Below are 22,001 nucleotides of genomic sequence, written 5' to 3'. Positions count from 1 at the left end.
TTTAAAGCTTGATTGATTGAAGTTCAAAATTTTATTATTTCTATTTCACTTCGCTAAGTGCGCTACGTCACTATTTGTTGATAAATTTTAACACCGCTCACGTTCTTTTCAATGCCTGGCCGATGTAGTTTCGTTCGTAAAATCGATTTTTCCCGAGATAAAGCCTATCTAGATAGATTTATCACATCAAAAGTCTTGTATTACAGTTTCTATCCACGAAATCTTTAAACCATCTTTTAAAATAGCGATTACATCATGTAGATACTTACACAAATATTGCTTATTGATAATTTCTATGTACATATTTTAGATATATCCATTTAAGAAAGTGTTCTACATTCATGAAAATTTAGGTCGAAATACAAAAAAGTTGAATCATAAATCAGTTATATTTATTATTTATTTTTCAATTGTTTCTTATTTTAACCCATCCAAAGCTCAAAATTTTTTGTCAATTTTCATAAATTTTTCCCGTATAAAAAATTAGTTTCCCTAATGGAACACTCTACTTCCTTTAAAAATATGCAAATGATTGTCGTTTTACCCAGTCAGTTTATGAAGTTCAATTCGTATTTTTAAAAATGTTTTTTATTACGTACCTGCATCTGCATAGGCCTGCCTTCTCTTACTGTGAAAGTCCATCCGAAATCAGAGCTGAACGAAACGTACCTACTTTCCATAAACATATAGGGAATAAACATATATATAACATATAAATATAGATACATAATTATTAAATACTAACTCAATGTGAACATAATGACAGTTTTAATCATGCTACGGTAGGTGGATATTATTTCGATTTTAACTTTTTTTGAAGAATTTATAAAGTAATTAAAAAAATAAGAGACTAACTTGAATGCATTAAAGAAATTTATTCCATAACATATATACACCAATATTAATAGCGATGTCTTAATACAGCATTATAAAAGAATTCAGAAGTATAGTTTACAGACGCCTTTGAAGTAGCAATCCCCCCTCTTTTTCATACATGAATGGGTGGCGCTCGTGCTCAATGTCCCGAAAATGCAGTCAATACTAACTCAAAATCAATGACAAGAGAAGCAGTTAAATTTTAACCTTGTGTCAAGTGACAGAAAATAACTTGCTTTTTTTTCTATGTTTTAACGTTATCTTTTATCAATATTTATTGCTTCACGTTACCGATAGTTTTGGCTAGGTATCTAAATTATACCTAGCGCCTTATGGTCCACACATATGAAGTACTTTATTCAGAATATTTTTTTATTTTTAAATTTATAAAGTCTTTTACCTTCATCTGGTATATCAATTCTAGGTATTGTACCCAGAATTGATTTCTCAGAAAAGATTTTATCTACCTTGCCTACTCACGGAAAGAGAGGAATTAATGGGCATCAATAATTTACAGAGATGCTCATAAATTTCTAATTTAGGTTCAGCCTATATAGATTGAATAAAACCAATATTTAATGTATTTAGATGAAAATGGCGCATGAATTCTTCTCTTTTCATAGAATTTATACAACACTAACAACATAATATTGCATCATCGATGGTATCACAAACTTGAAAATGAGGCGAGCTAGACTATTCCATAAGAAGAGATGCAGTTGAATTTTAGCCTTGTATAAAGTATATAAGAAAATAACTTTTTTTTTTCTTCTTACTATACTTTAATGTTATCTTTTATCAGTATTTATTGCTTCAAGTTCCTGATATTTTAAGCTAGATATCTAATTTCAATTTATTATACCTAGTACCTCAGAGTCTACACATACGAAGTACATTTTTCAAAATAATTTTATCGTAAATATTATCTTACTTCACACGCATACATTTAACAAGCACACGGTACTTTTGTGGTTCGTTTACACATACGTACATCATTAATTATTTGTCATTAATAATAAATATGTAACGATTCCTGGTATAACCGTATCGTGATTTTCTACGACTCGATTATTTACGATCCATCTTAAACAAAATTATGTATAAACATAGGAATGGATTTTCGATTTATAAAGCACATTGCAACACCTTGCGATTCGTCCTGACATTTTACTTTAAATGGCAAACTGTCAACCTCCTTAATCAAAAGTGATGATGGCTGCCTATATATAGAACAAACAGAATATATACTGTGACACCTACGGCACTCCTCGTGCATTGTCATTTCTGAGAACTAGTAAGAGAGAGAGTATTATGTCCCGAAATTTCTGTAATATATAGTGATGTTTCTATAATATGATTTATATACCCTTAAACCTACCCTTCAACGCGAAATACGACTATATAAGCTTGTTTGGCTGCAGAAACACGAGTGGGGTGGAGGTACTCCTGTTTTTTTCACGATTTGTGAACTCGTGATATGATTATAGAAATTTATGAGCCCCTACAAAATAATAACAAGTCGTTGTAATTCACGATTCGTCGGTGTGTGAATGACGCATTAGTTTTTTTTTTTTTTTGCATTGTACGCACATGAGAGATATTTTATCGGCAAGCAACATTTCCCTTTATATTTGCCTCATCCGTCCAGCTTGAAAGTCCTATGAGAATGACTAAAATTTCATACTTAAACGTACATATCTTGTGCGAGTACTAAACTTACACACGTCGCGATCAAATATCCATAATATGTTCTATATTGATACCAAACCGGAAAACTGTCTGTCTACGAAAGGCGACTTTTAAAATTGTTGAACAAACAGACAGATCGACATCGATATTTATAATATATATACATGGATTATGATAGGAACAACTAAACAATCATAAAGTACATAGTTACAAATACTATTAAGTCTAACAATCAATTGTAAACCTGATATAAAAATGATAAGCAAATCTATATATCGGCTGTTTAACACGATACTGGTTACGTCCTCGCGTCGTTGAAAATAATATGTTATCATTAAATATGATTTACACTTACATTAGGGTGTTTGATAAGCTTTGCTACCGAGTACCGCTAAGTGGGTATATAATTACTTAATTAAAGCCAAGTAAAATTTAATAATATTGTATTTATCTATGAAAATGTATATTCGTGTGTTATCTTATATAATGATTTCATTATTTTCTTGATTAAACTTTTATTCAATGATCTTGATGATCGTGATGATGAAGAAGAGATTGTAAGTAATAAGAACGTCTTCAACGGTTATTTCCAGTCTAACCGGCGCAGTAGAATCCACAAATCTTGTATGAAAAAGGTCCAAGGTTTAATACTTGATCAGGCTAATTAAGGAAACAAACTAGATAAGTATTGTAATCGGCAGTGTTTACTCTTGCTATTTCCCAAATTTTTTTTTTTTTTCACGATTCTAATCTTAATCTTTATGAAGAATCGTCGGGCGTCGGTTCTGAGACACCATTTGTCTAAACCTATATTTTAATTTAATATTTTTTAAAATTAATGTTTTATAAACATCTATTAGAAATTTAATTGATATTGGTCCTTGTAATAAAATTATATCATACATAATTATAAAATATAAATTATAGAGAATCGACCACAATGTTCTAGTAATTGTATTATACTAGATAAATCATCATCGTCAATAAAAGAAAGCTACGTATCTATCGTAGCTTTCTTTTATTGAATAATAAATAATCTATAATAAATAATAGTAGATTAATTTGTATAAAATCCGCTATATTGCAACTTCCCATACAAACCAAAAGACAAAATGATAAACCACCAGTCCGCATCAATTTTAAGTATTAGTAAAATATCAAACAAAAATCGACATTTATAATAAAAAATTATTTGCAGATAATAAATGAAATACTTGATTTTTTTTTACCAAATATTTGTTCAGAAATGAGTTTATATGACCAGTTTAGGTACGTAAGTTCGATGTTTAATTAGACAGACTTTGGTCCGTCGTACATTTTTTGTTTTTATTATTTACTTTATTGGATAAACTAAGAAAACCGATTTAATTTTATTATATAATGATAACGTGATCATTATAATAAAAATATTGATAATATTTTTTTATGACTGGAATGTGAAAATTATCACTATCATGCAGTCATATGATGTCGTTTATGAGGAATTGGAAAGATAGTCACTTTTATTTATTTATTTATTATATATTGACCACAATATATAAAAAAAAAATTGGTACAAAAAGCGGACTTTTGTCACTTTAACTTTTTATCTCATAATGAGAGAATGTTTGAATAATTAGTACGCGTATAAAATACAAATTGTATTATTTGAAATATATGAGAAATTTTATTCTTTTATTCGTTAAATAATAAAATCTTCTAATTGAGTATTTTGACAACTGTTTAACTGATATTTATGATAATTATATATCTGATATTTTTCTCCAGAAAATGAAAAAGGCGAAAATTTCTAATGTTCTTTACTGATTTGATAGTTGTTCGCGGTAAGTTGATAAGGGAGTTTAAATTATTTTCTTGAATTGTGTTTCATAATATTAAAGGAATAATATATATAGAAGTTTCAATGGTAAAAAATGCCTTTAAATGCCTCTCATTGGGAACCTTTGTGTACACGATAGTCACTAATTAGCAAATGACATTATTGACCGTTTTCCTATAATAAAAACTGAACATGGAAAGAAATGGTAAGGTAATTAAAATTGTATAAGTGCTATATATAAGATGGTTTTATGACGCCTAAAAATCATAAACGCGCTATACTAACATAGTCCAATCGGATATATTCGATACACTTATATAACGCCATTCCATATTCGAATCCATTGCGTAAGGGCGCACCACGTCCAGACATAAACATTAATAAACAGACATACGCATTTGCATTTCTGTTCGCAACTGAAGTTAAACATGTGTGGAGGGCACACAAATTTCCAGGGTCATATATATATATATATATATATATATATACATGCGTGTGTGCGTGTGTGTGTGTGTGTGTGTGTGTGTGGTCCCGATATATAAGCCACCCCTTCCTTTCCTATAAATGCCCTAAGAGGCGACTAACGGAACTTAATAGTCAAGCGATGGCCAGCAGCTTCCATCTTAAAACATCTCCAAAGCCTAACTGCGATTGCTAACCCGCCTGCTAAACGTGGCGGGTACTGGTAAAACCCACCAAGGGGGAGGACTTTTTTCAGCAGTGAACAATTTACGACTGATATTATATACAGTGTATTAATTAATGAAATCAGTTTCTCAAAATTGTGGACCTCAAAAAAAAATTAGTTTCTATTACAAATAATACTAATGACACTACACAGTATAAAATATATGTATGCCTATTGTTATATACTGCTGTTGATATAGATATTACTTCACAAAAAAGAAACGATTTTAATCGTTAACGCTTACACACACCCGCAACGATAAACTTCAAGATATTTCGTTGATATACTACATTGTAAATATTTATGTATGAGTTCTGTATGTTGCTTGAAGAACGTTTTTTGCCAACCCCAAAGAGAACAAGCTGTGAATTCGTAATGACAGTAAATTAAAGATCATTACCATCACACAAGAACCCAGCAATATCTCACTGCTGCATCTCTCACTTTGATTGACTCGGTTACTTGAACAGAGGAAAACGTGTTAATGGCACTCACCTTTGTAAAGATCTAAAGCTGTTAATTCACTTACAAAATGAATACGTTAATTTACAAATATAGGAAAATATATAATGACTATCGACAGCTTTGCAAAGATTTGCGATCTACTGAAGTAAATCGATTTTTAACCGACTTTCAAAAGGAGATTCTCAATTTGTCTGAATTGCGATTATGTTTCGCTATCATTGTCATATCATCTTTTCATATTAAATAATTATGTTAAAGTAAATATTGTAAATACCTTTAATACACATGCTTATTATAAATACACATACATATTATATTTGATTTTTTTATACAACTTAGAATGGCAAACAAGCTGATGGCCCATCTGATGGAAAGTGGTTACCGTCGCCTATAGACATGAGCAGTACCATGGACATAACAGAGTATACTGTTTCGCCCTAGATACCCCCCATGCGTTACCATTCTGAGGACTCAGGTGTTATTCCTCTGTACCCTGTAAATTTACTTCAAATCGAAACACAGCCATGCAAACACAACTGCTTTACGGTTGAAACACGAATGGGACAGAGGTACCCAAGCAAACTACTTTTGTACAAAGTCTCCCTCTGTCATAATACAAAATGTTAGTATTCCTATGATTAATTAAATAAATAAATCACGCCACCAATTCTCAACCTAACCGATCAGACTACAGGAATCTATAGACCGTTATAATTACTCTGTAAATATCAGAATAATTAAACAAACAATACTCTTGTCTAAGTCATAATACTAAATGCGATTCTAATAGAGAATATTAAATACTAATTATATAGAAATAAAATGTCACTTATTCCAACATTCAAATTTCTATATATTAATTGTCTTATTTATGTTACTTAATGAGTAAATATATTTATTATTATCTTAAAGTATCTTAAATAACATTTGTTTTGTTTTAAAAAAAAAACCCTGATTTAAACAGTGGTTACTACTTTATGTGTCTACATATATACCATCTTAAATTTCTTACCTGAAGTCCTAAAAGAATTCCACTATAAGAATCACACTTTTACCCCTTTTTGTGTTATACGTGTTAATAAAAAAAAATGTAGAGCTGCTAAGATACTCATAACAAATTTATATTCCTGAGTTTAATATTATATTCCTGATATGCAGGGCATATCGTGATGTTTTTTCGCCACAACGATAGATGAATTCCCTCACTCCATCAAAGATTATAGTCGTCAGCATATTTTATCTTATTTCTGTAAAAAAATCCGAAACCAAACTACTTGATTTTTAAAGAAATAGTCACATAATAAATGGCGTCTCAATCAAGATAAAAATTTGAATTTAATTGCCATTTTCCATTTATCTTAGTTTCACATAATTCTTCTAGTTCTTGTTAAATAATAACTGAGAAAAAAGAAGTTGTTTACTTCACAAATTTATCTGCTTGAATACCTATTTCCATATTAATTATCCCCTCAAACAGCTTGCTTGTGTCTGTTGCCTAAGTAGATATGGTTCTAAAATTACTAAGTCCCTGCTGTGATTTTAAATCTACAAACGTGTTGTCTCTGATTTTAGAAGCGTTCAATGGCTTGCAATAAAGTGAACCGTATTTTAAACAGCCAACGTGTTAAAACGAAAATATTTTTTTAATTGAACTGTGACTAGTTGTTGTTTATACTTACACCTTATAAAATGTGGGACTTATATTTATAAGGTGCATTTACCAACATTTTTTCTAGAATGCATATCTTTTCATGATACAGTTATGAACATAATTATATTTCGCATAATTGAGTTGTTCTATATATTAGTAAATAATTCTCGATAAGAACGCGCTTTGTTTACTATCTACTGCTACTAGTCGTTGAATATATATATATATATATATATATATATATATATATATATATATATATATATATATATATATATATATAATAACATTTATCCATGCCATATAGGATTATTTGGTTTATAATTATGTAGAAAGTTACCGCCAGAACTATAATTAGGAACCTGTATACAGACGTTTCTAAAAATACTTTCAACTAATAATCTGTCAATATAAATACTACCTCCCTTGTGAGGTAAGCAGAGGAAAGCCAGTGCCGAAAACCTCTATTCTTACACGCATCACTTGCTTCACCATTTTAACTCCCCTCATGCATACATATCGGTTCTGGAGATTTTCATAATAGTAAACTACTGGATATGCATATATTTCCCTCGGAAATTCACTTATAAATAGCAGATAATGAATAAGAAATTTAGGCTGTCAGTTTGTTTACATTTCATTTAGTTTTTAAGCATTCAACAGTGGACAGATAACGGATATGAGGATGATGATGATGATGATGATGAAAGTTAATATTGCACTAATCAATTTGTTAACAGTCGTACGAGCGCGCGAACCTCGCGGACGCGCTCCTGCCGCGCTCCCTCAACGACGGCGAGCTGATCATCCGTCAGGGCGACACCGCCGACGGCATGTACTTCGTGGAAGACGGCTCCGTCAGCATCCGGATCACGCGCGACGACGGCAATGAGCACGAGATCAAGCGCCTTGGTATGTACCACCACTATGTTTTGCCACTACACCAGTAAATAGCATTTATGAAAGCATCTCTATCAACTATAGTCAGACATGCCTTATGCCTTATGGGCATAACAGGTAATCTGGCTGTTCTCTACATAACTAGTTCCAACTGTAAAACTGATTTATATCTGTGTGATGTAGAATATTTATTTAGTAGTCGTTACTACTACTAATTGACAATAAAATTAAGTAACATGTCAGCTAAAATTAAGTAACAGACGATGGCCCGCCACTGCAAGGGTAAGAAAATTGCGTAATTCTAGAATAGCAAAATAATCAAAAAGGTATCAACAATTCCAGAATGTTAAAACTATATTTAAACGGAACGAATATGTCTAAGAAATAATATAGGTACAAAAGTTAATCCTCTTATACGCAGCGTGGGTCATGTGGTCGATTTAGCATGTAATTATATTGGAACTTTTGTTCCCTGAATTTTATTTTATTGGACATTATTTTATACTTCCTCCGTTTGTTATACTAACAATATCCGTTAATTATGACACCTTTGAAAGATTACTATATTTTTTTCCTAGTTCGTTCTCAAGTTTTGGAATTAATTAAAAATTTAAGTATTACTTATCTAGTGAAAACAAACCCAAATATAAAAAATTTAACCAAGACATAATATACTGAATCTCAATAACTTTTCTTTAATATTACATATTGTTCAAATTATTAAAAAAAATTACATAACATTACATATCATACATTACATCATACTAAATCGGCCTCGTGACTAGCGCGTTTTACATCTACGTTAGTCTACGAATAAGGACAAATGTAAAATACGTACACATTTATCATATTTTTATTTGTATCAGTTGCAACTTCGAAATAAACGATTCATTAGATTAAATAAAAGTTCAGTCTTCAGCATCCAACTCGACACCTCACGCGAACCTGAAAATTTTAGCATCAGGTAAGACATCTTTGGTATTACAGTACCAGCGACTCATAATAAGCATGGATTTCCACTGGAATCACTTTTTTTTTGCAAGATTCAGAAGATATTTTTTCTTTGCAGCACTGAATGGTATAGAAGAGCCGTATAGTGAAATCAAAGTAGGTAAGACATGAGAATTGCTGCATCCAAGGAATCTGCTAATGGGTCAGCTTCAAGAGTATTTCGTTTAAAAGCATCTCTAGTTCCGTGGCCGTAAGGGAATTAGTTGCATTTGGGAAATCATCTCCGTATCCAAAATTGCAATAGAGCTCATTTGAAATGGGGTAGTTTTAAATTTTTATTAGATTGTACCTTTTAACATTACCATCATCACCATAACAACTCATTAATATCCCTGTTGGGTCTGGGAAAAATATATTATATTAGTTTACTAACCCACACTGACCGGGCATCTTGAACTTCGTATCTAGTTTTTCTTCTCTTGCACATCAGTGTATGGAAATCTATAGAAGTCGTACTTTCTTTGCCTAGTGGCTTCTTACGACACCCAGGAAATAAAAATATTTGTCATTTGTAGTTTATCCAAAGAGACTTCTAGCTTTGAAGTATACCTAATATGGCCATCATAGGTTTTGGGGGTTGATCTCGTTATCTACTATGCCATTTTTTCCAAAATTTAAGGGTCGAAAGAAATAAGATTAACTAATATCCATTTGAACTTATTTCATTATATGCTTGAAATTCGGATCAGAAATTTCGGAATTAAGGTTTCATAGTGGACCCCCCTGTACTTACCAGTTATGATGGTTGTCGGCGATGTACTTGATAGTAACCTGTCTTTACATTCTGTGAAACAGTAACGCCGAAAGGCGACAGGGAGGAAGGAGGAAGACAACCATAATTGCTCGACCCGGCGCCGGAATAAGATATATATGTATGAGCATCTTCGTCTCGTCTGGATCAAAGCAAATCCCCGGAATAGGGTCGGACATCGCCGAGGTGAAGTGAATCGATAATTAACCATAGTAGTGAACTTAACCGTAATAGATAAAGAAAATGACAGTTTTGAAGGTCAATCCCACTTAGCGAGGAGTCCAAGAAGATATGGATACGTCAAGGCATTTTCTCCAAAATGAACACTACTCTATTGCAAACCTCGGCAAAATTTTATTATTATCTGCAGTTTGTTTATTATTCAGTGTTCAAGAGCGAAGCCATGATAGACTCTACGTATACAGTGTTGCTACTATCAGTTATTGTATGTTTATCTGAGATGTATAATTAAACATTATTTGTCCACAAGTAATTTTTATATAAGTGGCAAATTATTATATTTGATTGCATGAACATTTCTTTAATTCGTAATTTGATTTGATAGAAGCCACGTCACATCATCGTTTTAATATTTAATATTTTTTGAAACAGTGGTTACAAATTTAAGTAACACTGCTCTAATGGTCTTTGAATAAAATAAATATGATATCGAGACAAATAATGGACATGACAAAACTATACTAAAGGAAGACAGCCTCTCGTAGGCAATTTTTTAAACGAATCTGTCAATAAATACCTTATCGCTTATGCATGCATGAGATAGAACGCGACAATATTTTTTTAATAGATTTAGATGGAATGGTAACACCACCTGCGCTATCGGTATGTACTGGCGGTGATAAGTGAGAATGAATGCAGGTCAGTTGGCCCACTGGGATGAATTTAACAAGAATTAACCACAATGGTTTCCAGTGAAACCGCGTGGAGGTCAACCTGATAGAGTATATTGCTAGTGATGGGGCTGTTAGCTCTAGCCGTCACTAACAATTCCTCCCCCCTCCCCCTTCACCTCAAGCGTCAATACCCGGTGCCAATATTTTTAATATTTTCGCGCCAACCGTCACTATTCTCTCTCATGCGTGCATTAGCAGAAACGTCTCTATCAATAGATTCGTTTGCCCCTTGCCTAGGGGATTCTTTATTAAGTAATTATTTCTCTTACTAATATTAGTACATACTAACCTGTATTTTTTATTGAATGTCCTGATATAAAAACTTATGAGCTTGGGAAACCATTTCATCCGTTATACCTATTTAATTTATTTTTTTAATTTATAGATCTAAGAATTGGGTACAGGAGAACAGTAGTATATTCTAGTTTTTAATGTAATATAGACATTCATCTTTATAACTAAATATTATATTCAGCATGTGTTAGTGTAGTACGTTTATGGGAGTATTATTAATTTACATCAAATATTAAAGTCTGTTATATAACTTATAAGGAAAAACTAAATAAATAAAATGTATAGTTCCAAAACAAAGTATGCTAGTAACGTTTTCCTTAAAGAACATTTTTGATTAATACCAATCAATAGTTCTTTTATATATATATATACAAGCAAAATTCATTTTATTGAGTTTTTATCTGCTTATAACTGTATAGTTTTTTCTATCTCACCCATTTCTATTTTTGTTGCCAAGTGACTATATTTTAGCTTCATTTTGACACATGAGATAAGGAATAACAAAGAAATTACTGCTATGGTACTGTCGTCATCTCCTCCTCTAGACAATCTTACAAAGGTCACATAGGTTATATTTACGTTATTGTATACAAAATTGCCTGTGTTTTGGTTTGAAGAGTGGGTGGGTAGGTAGAAACGCTAATGGGGCACCTCTGTCCCATTTATGTTTCTACTGTAAGTCAATTGAATTTGCATGACTGTATTTCGGTTTGAAGGGTGGGATTTAGCAGTGAATTTACAGGGTACAGAGGAATAACATCTGAGTCTTCAGGAATGGCAACGAATGTGGAGTATCACAGGCAAAACAGTACTCTCTGTTATGTGCATGGTACTACTCATGTCTATAGGCGACGGTTACCACTTTCCATCAGGTGGGCCGTCAGCTTAAATGCTTAATTTTGAATATTTAACCATATAGCTTTAATGTAAATAAATAATAAATGTAAAATTATTACTCGAACCTTAAAAAAAGCCGAATACGTATAAAAATCTGTACCACAAATACATCGTTCCATCGTATTCTTGTCTGAGTACTTAATTGATACTGGCGCAGATATTGTTTTTAATATTTCTTCCAGGAAACAGCGATGCGTGCACAATTTTGTTTGGATTTATAGTCTAGTGCAATAAATAAGACCATAACACCTTACTGCTTTGATCATCAAAGTTGTAATCAGTGAAAGCTATTGTTCTGTAGACAACAGTTTACCGTTATGAGATATAGCATGCTTCAATGGTTCGGACATATTATTTAAAATAATGTTTTAGAAAAAAAGAAACTGACTTTTGAATTACTAATTATTTTGATTTATTAACTAAACTATTGAACCGATTTGGATAATTTTCTATGAAACGAATCTGTAAATATATTCTTTCAGATAAAAAAGAATTTTCCAAATCGGAGAACCTCCTTTTTTTGAAGTCGGTTGAAAATGAATTGCAGACAAAAGACTGACAAAACAGATAGACAAAGCGAATGTGGATGCATGTAGAAATACATATTAGAAAAGACCTACACTTCATGAAGCCAGATAACCATAAGAGGTCTTTCCCACTTCGTTCTCTCTGCCTAAGCTGCAAGAGACATGGCGTTAAAATAGATGGTTTATCATTGTCGACTATCATAATCTACTTTGTCTAGTGTATTTATAAATTTTCCCGTCGTATTTTTGTCGTAGGCAAGGGCGGCTACTTCGGCGAGCTTGCGCTGGTCACTCACAAGCCGCGCGCCGCGTCCGCTTACGCCGTCGGACCCACCAAGGTGGCATGTAAGTACTTGACAAGTTGCAGTTTGATAGTCATGAACTTAGCCAAGTTACAGGAAGACAGTGACTCCTGTTGTTGCCAATATTTTTGTGCTTTGTCCGCGTTATGGGGATATGTTGAATGACTGGGATAAAAGTGGCTTTTGTTCTTATCCATTCAATATAATACGTGAAATTTAGTATACAATTTTACAACGTTTGGTCGAGCTATTAAAGCGCCAAAAGGTAACAAACAAACATACTCTTTTTAACACCTATAATATTAGTAAGAATTTATTAATCCTGTAAATTTTCACCTGAATATTGAATAAGTTATAAATCACTAAAGTCATAGGAGAGGTCTGCAGTCAAAATTTCCATCATACCAGAAGGAGACTTTGTACAAAAGTCGACTGCTTGGGTACCTTTGTCCTATTCGTGTTTCAACCGTGAAGCAGTTGTTTGCATGGCTGTGTTTCGGTTTGGGGGGTGGGGGGGTATGGCGTGAATTTACTGGGTACAGAGGAATAACATCTGAGTCCTATCTGAGTCCTCAGGAATGGCAACGCATGGGGGGTATCATGAGTGAAACAGTATACTCTGTTATGTCCATGGTACTGCTCATGTCTATAGGCGACGGTTACCACTTTCCATCAGGTGGGCCGTCAGCTTGTTTGCCATTCTAAGTTGTATAAAAAAAGAATCATATCAACCGTTAACCGACCAGTCGTGGCCGCGCTTGGCAATCGGGTTAGTGGTGATGTTTTAAGAGAGACGCTGCTGCCCATCCTTCGACCATTAAGTTACTTTGTCACCTCTTACGACACCCACAGGAAAGAGGATGGTCTAATCTATAGCGGGACTACACAGCAACAATATAAATGATTAATTTAAATCCACAGTCCTGGACGTGGAGACATTCGAGCGTCTACTCGGCCCGTGCATGGAGATAATGAAGCGCAACATCGACGACTACGAGGAGCAGCTGGTGAAGTTGTTCGGCGACAAGAGCAACCTCACCGACGTGCGATGAACGCCGCGCGCACACTACATTACGTTTCCCTTCCATATACCGTAATCTACTCTTTGGTTTTACGTTTTCATGTTTTTGGATATTGGGAACTGAGATTATGCTGGCTTTATATTTGTTTTACATCGAAAAAAAAAACACAGATCTGATTTTTTTATATATATATAATATTAAATTGTAGTAGATAGTACAATGAAAATACTTTTTAAAAGTATATTCTCTTTTTTTTTTTTGATGACTAAACGTAAATAGAAAAAAAAAAAAACTATATAAATCATAGATTAATTTAACAGAAAGGCATAATCTCAGAACTTCCGCCAAAGTATGTTTTATGCTCAAGCGATCGCTTACTAAATCGCTAATAATTTACTTACTAATTTAACAGATACTAATATTTTATGGAGTACAAATTGAGTAAGGTGATTAGTTCTCGAAGAATATCCTTTGTGAAACAGTGCCATTTTGATAATTATTTTTCACATAATAATTTAGTGTTTTAGTGTATTATTGATTACGCGTTGATTGGAAGGCGAAAAGCCGCGCGAACGGGCGAGTACCCAATAATATTGCATTGAAACGGAAATACGCTTATTTTAGATAGAGAAATGCCTTAGTAGCTATGTAAATATAAGATACAGCAGTCCAGGGATGAGCCAGTACGCTGTGGAACGGCTATCGCAGAAAAAAATAGACCATACACATAGCTTTAAATGAATATTGCAAAATTACTGCCAGCCTTATTATCATCATTATTATTATGCTTTACGTAACCTCCTCAAAAAAAAAACCAACATGTCTCTGACTAAACGTCTATGCATTGTCCTAACATAATATTTATGTAAAAAAAAGACATAAACAGCAACCAAGATTTGGAAGGTCTGTTACACAAGGGGTTTGCTGATACCCTAGAAAAGTAAAAAAACATTTACTTCTATCTACGTCTGACCGCAACTACCATAGCGTGCTATTTCATATCGCGTGATATATTTTTAAACTAATAATTTAGGTAGATTATTGTTTCATCACAAAACAAACAAGCAATAAATAAAATTTGTGATTGAAACAAAATTCCCACCTGCGATAGCCGTCTTTATAAAAGGGATAGCCAACATCCGAAGAATATGATACGTAATCGCGACTCGTGGATAAAGGCATTAGACTTAAATTTTACCATAAAAGATGTTTAAGTAGTGAGAGTTGAAGATGCAATGCTATCAGGCACTCGCGCTGTTCGATCTTGGGATATTCTCAACTTCTATCGCCATTACTAATAACTTAAGACATTTTCACTTACACCAGCTTTTCTGAAAGATACAACATTTTATATAACCCGTAGGTAGAGAATGGAGTACTATTTTATTTCCGTGATTAGATTAAATCTACTCACATTGTATTTAAATTTTATTTATTTTAAATTGTTTAATTAAATCTATCGATTAATGTATGTATATGGAGATGTAATGTGCGGAACAGATATTGAATGCCAAATTAAATAATAGTTACATTATTGTATGTAATTGTTACAAATCTGCGAATTTAAAATATCATTCGGGCGTATACAATTGTAATTGCAGAGTCGAGAAACATTCATATTCGACGTGTAGTTCAGAAACTTTGGTTTACGTCCCGTTATGTTATTCTTCATTCGGCAGACATGAAAATATGAGTGATTCGACTTTGTAATGAAATGATGGGAATAATTTATGTTACCTTATATAATTGTTTTACAAGAGCTTTTTTTTTATTTATAGAGAGTTCCTATTGTTTTGTTTGCTCTTACAATTTTAGATCTGACGTATGTTAACCGTTGTTTTGTTAGGGAACACGATAATCCCGATGAACAAATAGCGTGTCTATTCTGTACTTGTGTACCCTTATGTAGCCGAGTAAACAAATTGATCTAATGTTTATGATTTTATTTAATGGAGTCATAGTTTTGTACAATTGCGTACAGCAAGCACCATGTAGCATGGTAATTGGTATTTAGTGTGTGTGTGTCCGTGTGTACGCGTGGTGTGATTTGACCACCGATTGCGTTATATAGAGTGAGACGAGCAGCCGAGCGCGCCTCCAGCACATGTTTGACCCTCAGGTAGAACTTTCCAGTATTATTTGAATTAGACAAATCTACAATATTTATTTGTTAATCCAGCCAAAGTAGGTGAACGCGTAAAGATTATATTAGTACTAAATATTTAAGTCTATATTTACTATTTAGTAGTTAGTTTTTGTCATTTCTTATTGTATTTTAAATATATTAGTAGATTAGGAAATTTTAATGGAAAATAGTCATGTCCTGAGGGGTGAGGTGTATCGTTTATGACGCCATGTACAAATTTGTTTCAGCGGCCATAGATTTTATTGTTTTATTTTAATTTACCTAACTGAATAATTGAATGTTAATTTATTTAATATTGTTATATACGCTGTTCTTCAGAGTACCACATAGATATTGTCGAACAGTTTTAAAATATTTATGGGAATTTGTATTTCAGCCTTGCCTCGCTGCTTCCGATGTGTAAACACTTCAGGTTAGAGTTCCTTTTGGTTAACTTAGCTCGTACATTCCTTCGTTATTGGTTGACACTGAATATGTATTTTATTTTATTTATTGTCGAGGTAGAAATTCTTTCCACTTTTGTACCCATCTTATTGCGATGATGATTCTCACTTCAAGTGCCTATTTCATACAAAAACATCAATCAGAAAACAATTAGTCAAATCTTTCTCACTAACAACTTTAATGTTAATCTCGTGTTTTTTAACTTACTTGAACTGCCTTTAATATTTGTGAAATTGTGAAATGTGTTGTGAAGTATATGTTTAGTGCATCAGCCAGATGTTTATGCAGTTGAACAGAATTTCAAACATTCAACATTTGGATCTGTCTTCTGTTAGACGAGACTACAACATTTCCAATCTGTTGTTGTATTTAAAAAGTTGACAGTTTTTTGGTATTTACCAAATGCTTTAAATACATGTGAAAAATTATCTTGCGATGAACATTATTTATGTCTGTAAATAATTTAATACTCTTAATAAATTTATAATCGTATAATAAACATCAACATAATTATTATGCACCAAATCACGAACTGTCAACTTGAATTTACATGTGGAGAAATATTTGATTGCTTTTATGTGTGTGAAATATTGTTTGAGAGATTTCCCCTTATATCATACATATATACATATAAAATATTGATATTTCCATGTATAACGTTGTTTGTTTGTTACCTTGTACAGGTGAGGTGCGTCACGTGTCCGCCACGTCATTTCTCTGTGTGTCCCCAGTGTCCCGAACCCAGTAGTTAAATAGTTCGTGCAATAACTAATTACTGTCATTTATCTATGTCGTTTACATCAATATCATGTGTTAAATTTTGTCTGTGTGGAATTTATTTATAGATTTTAATAAATAGTAGTATAAGATATATCTCTATAAACTGACGTTAAGAAAATCGTGCATTTCCAACGGTGCATCAGAAAAGTAGCAACGGCTAAATTGATTACGCGTGTATATTCAGTTTGGAATGAATTTATTCAATCTCAAATGCAATCGAATCGCAATACCTATGATGTTAGAAGCACAAATATATGCGTGAATCGTGGAGAGGTTTTCATTCTGTTGTCTTCCATGGGACGCACAGAAAACTCGCCACTATATGCTCCCATTTGGAGCGCTATTATGCATTCTCTGGCATACTGATGTAAAATTGGAATTCAATACGCTTAAACTTAGCGTAATTTTTTATAAATTATACTAGTCATTGGTGTCTAATGTAGATTGTAACCTGACAGCACATTGGAATGGAAAAAGCTCCATATCTTCACGTTCACCTTAGGTGTAAGTTATCATACAGTACCTACCATGTGAGTAAGCATATCAGTGCGGTAGCCGCCGCGCGCCGCCGTCCCCCATGTCTAATAATATTGCACCACATAAAGTATGTACATCCGGTAGCCAGTTGAAAACTAGTGCCGCTTTTCACGTCATGAGCTTACCCTGTACATTTATAAAAATTATGTATCGTAAAATGTTAGAAAACTGAATTATATTTGTTTGTAGATCTATAATGTTGTTTATTTTATCGTCACCTTCAAAACCCGGGCTAACGTTGCTAAGGATATGTTATCCATTTTATAAAGCACCTATCCCCCAATACAAATAGTAATTTTTTTTCTGTATGTTCTCGTTCTATCTTATGCATACAACAGTGAAAACGTTTACCGTTATTTTTATTATTTGTCCAGAGAAGCCTTTTTTTTCAAACGAATGAATTTTTATATAACATGCAAGCTAACCACTATCCTGATGGAAAATATCAACCATTGTCTTAAGATATGGACAGCACCATGGACATGATAGAATATTGTGATATTCATGCATTGCTATTCCTAATCATCATCATATCAGCTTTTAACTGTCCACTGCTGAACATAAGCCTCCACCTTGGGGGGGGGTTTTGCCAGTAGTTGCCACGCTTGGCAGGCAGATTGGCAACTGCAGTTAGGTTTTAGAGATGTTTTAAGAGGGACGCTGCTGCCTATCCTTCGCCCTCCTTTAGTCGCCTCTTATGACACCTACGGGAAAGAGAGGGATAGCCTATTCTATACCTGGACCACGGTATTCCTGATCATTAAGAAAAAAAAACTTGGCATATATAATAGTTACATTATATATACCAAAATTTAATATAAACCAACTATAACAGTTACAACAGAATAAAAAGAAAATGCAAAAATATAAAAAAAACTAATATATGGGACCAAAATGGTCGCCACTCAGTCAATATTAATTATGATAATTATTATTTAAATAGATAAATCATAGATAAATTTGAATAATAAAGATAATGGATGAAGTCTATAAAGAGTATCGCTCATCATGTATCAAAAATTTAGTTTTCTAACAAAAATATCTTAAGTTTTTCTTTAAATGAGGCAACAGAATATTGTTACTGATTTCACTCACAGGTAAAATTTTTACCTACAAGGCAGAGCTATATTTTGTATATACAATATAAATAACTGGCTATTGCTTCATTATATGAAAATATTGATTTACTGGGATAAGAAGTATCTTGTTCTTCTTCACTTTAACTGTATATAGTACATGTTATGGAATTTTTTTTTATACATCTTAGAATGGCAAACAAACTGACAGCCCACCTGATGGTAAGTGGTAACCATCGCCTATAGACATGAGTAGTACCATGGACATAACAGAATATACTGTTTCGCCCATGATACCCCCCATGCGTTGCCATTTTTGAGGACTCAGGTGTTATTCCTCCGTACCCAGTAAATTCACGCCATATCTCACCCTTCAAACCGAAACACAGCCATGCAAACACAACTGCTTCACGGTAGAAACACGAATGGAACAGAGGTACCTAAGTAATCGACTTTTGTACAATGTCTCCCTCTGGTAAATTGGAAAATTTCATTACTACTAGTCAAGTAAAGGTAACAAAACTGTTTTAAATAATAATATTAATAAGGATTTCTGTCATGGTGTCCTATACATATTAAGAAATGGTCATTATTTTCCACCTATAGGTCTACAAATGTTTGATTTCATAATAGTATAAAAAAGGACTTAATTCTTATCATAAAAGTATTTCAGCTCTGAAAATTTAAATATACAATGTTGATAACAAAATGACTGTAGTCAATCAGAACTTTGATTACTTAACTGTCCAATTAACAAAAAGATAATCAGGATACCTACTCAACATAATTAAAACAAGACATTTTTATGAACTAGTTTATTATATAAAATTCTGTAAGACATACAGAATGCACATATCAGTCAACAAATGATCAGTCCATCTTTCAAACCTATAATTCATTCAAATTGGCTCTGGTTCCCTGCTGTACACTTGCATGATTTTCTCCATTATTTCCCAATTCTTTTCTTTTTGCAAATCTTTTGTAAATACCTGGAATACAGAAAATAATCCTCATTTTATTCAAAACTTTACATTTGTGTTCTGTTCAGATATCACTTGCATGGTGCTAAAGTACTTGCTAACTGCAACATATTCTTGCATTGCACAACTGTATGCTGTTTCATCCATGGTATTGCTCACATCTATAAGCAATGGTTACTACTTTACATCAGGTGGGCCGTCAGCTTGTTTGCCATTCTAAGTTGCATATGCTAAATTGTACAGTCAATATTAATTAAGACAAAAGTGGGGAAGGTATCGTTAATAATAGAAAGACTACTCCCCACTGCTAGTGATAAACCCAATCAGGTTAACCTCTGTTTGGTCCCCCTAAAGACCATTATGGTTAATTCTTAACAAATGTATCATAATGGGCTAACTGACCAGCATTCCTCCTTACCTCCCTCTGGTGCCCTACCAACATACACCAAGAGCATAGGCAGGATTACTGTCCCATTTTCACTTATTAAAAAAGATTCAATTTTTTAATACCCCTTGACACCTGCCAATTGTGTAACAGTAGTTCAAGAGAGAGCACCATTCTATCTCCATAAACAAAACAATTAGAACTAAACAAATCAATTATCACTTACCGAGTACCAAGCAGCATCATCATCTAATGTCGACGCCAGTGGTACAGACACTCCTAGTACGTGCAAGGCCAAAGTCAAACATGCCACTGCAATATGTGGTGCTCTATAATCCAAAATTGATGGAGAATGATGGAAATCTTGTAAAAATGCCATTGCAGTACGTGCTACGGGCGCCGACCGCCATTGAGCAGCGGGGAACCATTCTTGAAGTGAACGTAAGTAATGTAATAAATAGCGATGAGGAGAAGGCGCATCTAAATTGAAGCCTAGTAATCGTAGCACAAGTAACTCCGCTTGTGCGACAGCCCCTCGCCATAACCAGTACTCTTCACCTAACTCTAATGGGCCAGCGCCTCGATTTATAGAATTGTGTGCAACATTCACCGCATCCCGTAATTTCACAGGTTCGTCTCGAGATTTGCCAGCAGCACAAAGACAAGCTGTGCAAATCACATAACAGTCATAATCGTTTTTATCGGCTTCTTTGAAAAACTTGTGGTAGAATATCGCTGCTGTGGCAACGGTAGCCGGTTGTAAACCAAGTTTAATTCCACATTCGAATACAAAATTTGTAGCTAAGCTATGGCCAGGAGCACTTCTATAATCCGGCAGACGCTTTTCGCGTCTGTTATTTTGTAAAGCTATCACATCTATCACGTCTTTCATATTGATTTTTCAATTACAAACACAATTGAAATAAACACAATCACAAGAGTCAAGAGGTTAACCAGAGAGAAGATATCTTTTTTTTTTTATTACTACAGTGTTACCAACTCATTTTCAGATTTCGGACGGAATGATTTAAATTACCATGTTTAAAGACAACGATTAAATACCTTTTTACAGAAATGTTTTTTTTTTAATGGATGATAATGAAATGGTAACTCCGTTTGCGCTAACGGTATACGCTGGCGGGACACCAGTGAGGGATGATAAATGAGGATGAAAGCATGTCAGTTAGCCTATCGTGAAGAATTCCACAAGAAGTAAACACTATGGTTTCCAGGGGGAACCACGTGGAGATCGACCTGATTAGTAACATTGCTAGCAAGGGGGCTGTTTTTTTTTAATGAATGCTAATGATATGGTAACCCCGCCTGCGCTATCGGTATACACCGGGAGGGCACCAGTGGGAGATGATAGATGAAGATGAAAGCGAGTTAACTAGCCCGTCCTGACGAATTCAACTAGAATTAACCACGATGGTTTCCAGAGGAAACCACGTGGAGGTCGACTTGACAGTATATTGCTAGTAATGGGGTTATTTGACCCTATTACTAACAATTTTTTTTAGCAAGGGGACTGTTAGACCCCATCGCTAACAATCCCTTTCCCGCCTTTATATATAAATGGGTTGCTGTATATTTTTTGTTCTGCCTGTTGTTACGCGGTTTAGTGCAAGTGACAGCTAACATATATTACTTAAAAAAAAATGGAAGGTCATATAGATTCTGTGGCGCTATTTCTCTGAACCTAACATTTTTGATAGAATTATTTTCTAGTTTTATATATTACTATTTCACTAACGCGATACTACTATTTAACCATCATAAACTAAATTTATAATAATTTAAGTTTAAAACTATTAGTTAAATTTAGTTTATATTGGTACTTAGAACAA

The 22,001-nt window shown here is 33.4% G+C and overlaps 2 protein-coding genes across 4 annotated transcripts in view; one reads left to right on the top strand and one right to left on the bottom strand.

Moving 5' to 3' along the window:
- The window catches only part of LOC113521815 (cAMP-dependent protein kinase type II regulatory subunit), a 29,890-nt gene extending 11,980 nt beyond the window's left edge, over positions 1-17,910 (top strand). Inside the window, exons 5-9 of one of the 3 annotated variants that reach the window (XM_052899798.1) lie at positions 7,929-8,100; positions 9,158-9,199; positions 12,738-12,827; positions 13,706-13,877; positions 17,080-17,910. In XM_052899798.1, the coding sequence (XP_052755758.1) occupies positions 7,929-8,100; positions 9,158-9,199; positions 12,738-12,827; positions 13,706-13,836 (435 nt within the window). In that variant the 3' untranslated portion in view covers positions 13,837-13,877; positions 17,080-17,910. Of the gene's footprint in view, positions 1-7,928; positions 8,101-9,157; positions 9,200-12,737; positions 12,828-13,705 lie in introns of all 3 variants that reach the window. The other 2 variants (XM_052899797.1, XM_052899799.1) reach the window with 2 other exon arrangements.
- Positions 17,911-19,589: 1,679 nt separating this feature from the next.
- On the bottom strand, positions 19,590-21,143 carry LOC113521745 (cyclin-Q). Its single transcript, XM_026907397.3, has 2 exons — positions 20,381-21,143; positions 19,590-19,778 (listed from the first exon to the last, which is right to left on the bottom strand). Exons 1-2 carry the CDS (start codon positions 21,044-21,046, stop codon positions 19,689-19,691), a joined length of 756 nt encoding a protein of 251 aa, XP_026763198.1. The 5' UTR covers positions 21,047-21,143; the 3' UTR covers positions 19,590-19,688.
- Positions 21,144-22,001: the final 858 nt, after the last annotated feature.

The sequence above is a fragment of the Galleria mellonella genome, unplaced genomic scaffold (genome assembly GCF_026898425.1).
Source record: "Galleria mellonella isolate WM207_F2 unplaced genomic scaffold, CSIRO_AGI_GalMel_v1 utg63, whole genome shotgun sequence".
Taxonomy (NCBI): Eukaryota; Metazoa; Arthropoda; class Insecta; order Lepidoptera; family Pyralidae; genus Galleria; species Galleria mellonella.
This window is presented reverse-complemented; position numbering and strand designations above follow the sequence as displayed.